Source organism: Osmerus eperlanus, chromosome 21, assembly GCF_963692335.1.
Source record: "Osmerus eperlanus chromosome 21, fOsmEpe2.1, whole genome shotgun sequence".
Classification (NCBI taxonomy): domain Eukaryota; kingdom Metazoa; phylum Chordata; class Actinopteri; order Osmeriformes; family Osmeridae; genus Osmerus; species Osmerus eperlanus.
The window spans coordinates 808,360-813,359 of NC_085038.1; the positions used below are offsets into that span (position 1 = coordinate 808,360).

The 5,000-nt window shown below is 55.8% G+C and overlaps 1 protein-coding gene across 1 annotated transcript in view; it reads left to right on the top strand.

Moving 5' to 3' along the window:
* Positions 1–5,000, top strand: part of LOC134007829 (plakophilin-4-like) — an 18,611-nt gene that overhangs the window by 1,392 nt on the left and 12,219 nt on the right. Inside the window, 9 exon segments of the mRNA XM_062447538.1 lie at positions 1,684–1,796; positions 2,091–2,121; positions 2,180–2,196; positions 2,346–2,470; positions 3,184–3,312; positions 3,315–3,347; positions 4,191–4,256; positions 4,259–4,608; positions 4,611–4,704. Coding sequence (XP_062303522.1) covers positions 1,684–1,796; positions 2,091–2,121; positions 2,180–2,196; positions 2,346–2,470; positions 3,184–3,312; positions 3,315–3,347; positions 4,191–4,256; positions 4,259–4,608; positions 4,611–4,704 — 958 coding nt within the window.

The window sequence follows — 5,000 nt, forward strand, 5'->3', positions numbered from 1 at the left end:
CTTCTGAAAAAAAGTGAGTTCTGTTATTTATCAGTGTTAATGTAAAGTGGCTGGTAGATGTCTACTACCTTCTGTGAGGTTATGAGTGGAAGCAGTCTGGCGTTGTGCAGCACAGTCTACACTACTGAGTAGTCACACTACTGAGGCCTTCGTTCTGGGGTGTTTTCTGCTGTCAGATGTGTTGACAGCCTGTATCTTAATCACTCCGCACGTTTCAATCCAAAAAACCCTTGTAAAGGGGTTCCAGATAGAACCTTCTGGAAGTTCCAAAAAAGATCCCTTCATGAGCTTTATGTCTGATGTTTGGAACTCAGAATACCCCCGGAGGTTCTAAATGGAACGCGACAACCCTGATGATGGTTCTGTTCGGAACATTTAATTCGGACGGTTCTTTTGTTTCTAATGATTCTATCCAACCCTCCCTGCTTAAACACGTGCTGGAACATCCATGGTGTTTCTAGTTCTTAAAGCTGTGGCGTTTTGATCGGCCATGTGTTTGCACTGGGGGTTTGCTGTAGTGTGTGGGGCTGTGAGATGGTCTGGTTTGCTGGAGTGTGTGGGGCTGTGAGATGGTCCTGGTTGACCTGTAGGAGAAGAAGATGGAGAGAATCAGTCCTCTCCACAGACAAGACACTCTTTATGACAACAGACAATGAGAAGCAACTTCTTTCACGCTACAATGCAGCTGTGCAGGATGCTGACTGGCGGTGCTTGGCATGAGGCTGGCAGCTCCACAAACACACACAGACACACACAGCTCCACACACACCACACACACACACACACACACACACAGCTCCACACACACACACACAGCTCACACACACACAGACACACACACTGACACACACAGCTCCACACACGCAGACACACACAGCTCCACACACACACACGCAGACACACACAGCTACACACACACACACACAGACACACACACTGACACAGACAGAGAAGATCTGTTCTCTCTGCTGGAGGCTCGTCATCCGAACATAAGGACTTTTCTGACTGACATTTTATCCTAATTTAAGTTTCGATAATGTAGACGTGCATTCTGTCGAACATGTAGTCCTGTCTCCGTGGAATATCCAGCTTCTCTTCTGGGTCTATCTGTCTTATCTTAGTTTTCAATCTCTAACTGTGCCACCCAGGCCAGAGGAGCACACCCAGCCCAGCCCAGGAGCTGGGAGCTGGGGAGAAGACATGGTCATCCTCTGCCTTGTCCAGGATCCAGGGCCATATCTTAAGATGCTGTGCTGCTCTCTGAAGAGCACTGCTGACCCAAATACAACAAAGCCTCTTTTGTAAGACACATATTTGGATTATGTCGTCAATGTCATTCTTGCGCCCGCAGGCTTTTCTCAAGATTACTGCGGTGAACAGTGGGTTATTTCTGACCGTGTCGTTCAGATTGGTCATCTCTGCTTAATATGCAACATTTTTAGTCCCTACATTTTTTTATATATATTTGTAAATCATTTTCTGCTTTATTGAGATAGACAGAAGAATGACAGGAAATGAAGGGGATAGAGAGAGAGGGGACTGAACTCTGATGGGAGAGTTGATCTACGCTGATTATTCGGTGTCCCCTGGTGTGTGGAAGTGTGTTTCTGTGTTCATCCTCCACCGCTCTTCACCAGACAGACTGGCCAGACTCCTTGGTTTGATCCTTGCGTGTCTCCGTAGGAGCTGCAGTTCGAGCGTCTGACCCGAGAGTTGGAGGAGGAGCGCCAGATTGTAGCCAGCCAGCTGGAGAGATGCATGCTGGGAGCAGAGTCTCTGGGCGGTGACAGCAGCAGGTACGCACAGTGATGACCCCTGATGACCCCTGATGACCCCTGCTGAATGCTGCTGGGGATAGAACGCTTGTTTGTGACGCGTCTTGATCGTGATAACCGTCTTGTATTGAGTGTGTAAGATGCCATGCATGTGCTGATATCCATTTTCTCCCCTCCTCCCCCCTGTCCTCTCCTCCTCTCATCCCCTCCCCTCCTCACCCCCTGTCCTCTCCTCCTCTCTTCCCTCCCCTCCTCCCCCCTGTCCTCTCCTCCTCTCTTTCCTCTCCTGTTTCATCCTCCTCCCCTCTCCTCCAGCTCATCTGAGAAGTCCTTCAACTGGCGATCAGCAGGCTGAGTGCTCCCCAGAGAGGCCCATCACATCCTCCCTGACCTGATGTTCGCAGAGTAACCGCAGTGTGCCGTGCCGTCCAACCCTACCAACATCCAACCCTACCAACATCCAACACTTCCACCTGGACAGCAGGGAGGCTGGTCAGCAGAGATGTTTGAACGTGGCCAGACTCAGGGCCAGTGAGGTGACGCCATCTTGTTTGTTGTTGTGTTGGTCAGATGCGTCCGGAGTGGGGAGTCCCGTCCTGGTGAGGGGGAGGCAGGGCCGCCCTCCCCTCCCGCCTGTTCCGGGGCGACGAGGGGGCTTTACCCGGGGAGCCGGGAGAGAGTGTCCCTTCATGACAGTGAGGGTACATCTGTAATACTTATACTTCTAATAATAAGGTGTTCATTTAGCAGACAGGGAGGAGGGAGTTACAGTGAGTAGTTAATAAAGATCTAACAGCAGAGGATTCCACAACTCTCTTACAAAAGAACCAGTTTGTTAGTAAAGAGGCAGAACCCACTTTCCAGTGACTGTCCGTATCATCGCTGGTCAGATAGAGAAGGCCCCGTCTGGGTTCAAAACAGAACCTCACAGCTGAAAAGGTGTAACCCTGCCATTGTTCTACAACTACAGTGATTTTGTTGACCGCTGTAAACGCACGCTGAACATAAATAGCCAGGTCACGTTAATCGGTTTGCTACGTGATTAGCCAACGTAAGCTGCCCGTGGGGCTCTAGAATCTTCCACACTTCTCAAAAGTAGGATGACCCACTTACTGGTGTGGCTCCACAGCTGTGCAGGGAGAGAGAGAGGGAGAGAGCGAGAGAGAGAGGGAGGGAGAGAGGGAGGGAGGGAGGGGGAGAGAGAGGGATGGAGGGAGGAGGGAAGAACTGTTAAGGAAAGGATGTAGGGAGGGAGGATAGAATGGAGGGAGGGATGGAGGAAAGGATGTAGAGATAGGTAGATGGAGGGATGGATTGTGAGATCAAACGTTATGTAACACAGAAACAGAAAGCAAGTAGCCGTGTGTGTGTAGCTGTGTGTGTAGTCATGTGTGTCCTCTGTCCTCAGTGTCAGGGGCTCACTCCGTCCAGATGGCGTCCTACGCGGACAGCGGTTACCATGACAGCAGCGTGAGCTTCTACAGCGCTCAGAACCTGGTCCGCTCCGGGCCCCGGGCCTCCCTCTGCAGGAGCCCCCGACCGAGGGCCAGGCGTCCGGACAGGTAGCCCCCCCTCGCTCCTCCCTCCCTCCCCCGCGTCCTCCCTCGCTCCCTCCCTCGCTCCTCCCTCCCTCCGGTCGCTCCTCCCTCGCTCCTCCCTCCCTCCCTCGCTCCTCCTCCTCCCTCGCTCCTCCCTCTGCCCTCATCACTCCTCTTCTCTCCTATCCCCCTCTCTCCCCATCACCTCCCTGTCTGCCCTCCACCCCCACCCTACCCCTTCTGTCTTTCTTCAATGTAAATCCACCTTTCATTCTTTATGTCCCACTTTTGAATGTTGCCTTCAATGACATTTCATGTCACATCCCTCCTCCCTCTCCTCCTTCCCCTCCCTCTCCTCCTTCCCCTCCCTCTCCTCCCCCCTCCCTCTCCTCCTTCCCCTCCCTCTCCTCCTTCCCTCCCCCTCCTCCTTCCCCTCCCTTTCCTCCTTCCCCTCCCCCTCCTCCTTCCCCTCCCTCTCCTCCTTCCCCTCCCCCTCCTCCTTCCCCTCCCTCTCCTTCCCCTCCCCCTCCTCCTTCCCCTCCCCCCTCCTCCTTCCCCTCCCTTTCCTCCTTCCCCTCCCCCTCCTCCTTCCCCTCCCTCTCCTCCTTCCCCTCCCCCTCCTCCTTCCCCTCCCTCTCCTTCCCCTCCCCCTCCTCCTTCCCCTCCCTCTCCTTCCCCTCCCCTCCTCCTTCCCCTCCCCTCCTCCTTCCCCTCCCTCTCCTTCCCCTCCCCCTCCTCCTTCCCCTCCCTCTCCTTCCCCTCCCCCTCCTCCTTCCCCTCCCTTTCCTCCTTCCCCTCCCCCTCCTCCTTCCCCTCCCTCTCCTCCTTCCCTCCCTCTCCTCCCCCCCCTCCCCCCCCAGGCGTCGGCGTCTGGCCGGGGTGATGAGGCGGATCGGCTCCCTTCCCTCCAGCGGCCAGTCTCCGGGGGCCCGGGGGCACGGTGTCCCCCTCCCCGCGTGTCGCTCCGCACCTCCCAGGGCAGCGCCTACGGCTCGCCCATCCTCACTGAGCCCAAACCGCTGGCCAGCGTCTTCCCGGGACCACCATGCCCCCCTCCTGCCCCTCGCCCCCCTCCTGCCCCTCGCCCCCCTCCTCCACCTCCTCCCCGCCCCCCCAGCTCTACTCCCCCTCCCAGAGGAATGGGGGGCGTCCGGGCTCTCGCGCCCTCAGCCACCTCTCCCCCGGGTGTGGGCGTGGCCAGGCGCCTGGGCTCCTCCCTGTCCCTGGTGGAGGGGCGGGGCTTGTCCGTGTCTCCTCTGAGGTCCTGTATGACAGCCGTACCGCAGCAGTTTTGGTTTCCACCCTCCCCCAGACACAGCCCCTCCCCTACGGCGCCGACCCCTACGCCTGCTACGAGAGGAGCACCCTGTCCAGACCCGACAGCCTCACAGGTCTGACACACACACACACACACACAGTGGGTAGTATCTATGGGGTTCTCTGTGCGGAGGGCTTATATTCGCCTCAGTCAGATTTCAGATGCTGAGTGTATCTGGTGCCACAGTGATGCTGGATCTGTCCCTCATGGCCTTCTGCCCAGTTCACTGACCCACATCCTGCTTTACGTAACCTGGCTCTCCTCTGGGGGTCTGGGGGTGTTTATCGCAAAACATAAATGAGAAATATGGATGTGAGAGATAGAGAGAGAAAACAAGCCTGTATGTTCCCTATTGAGTACAAGTTCACG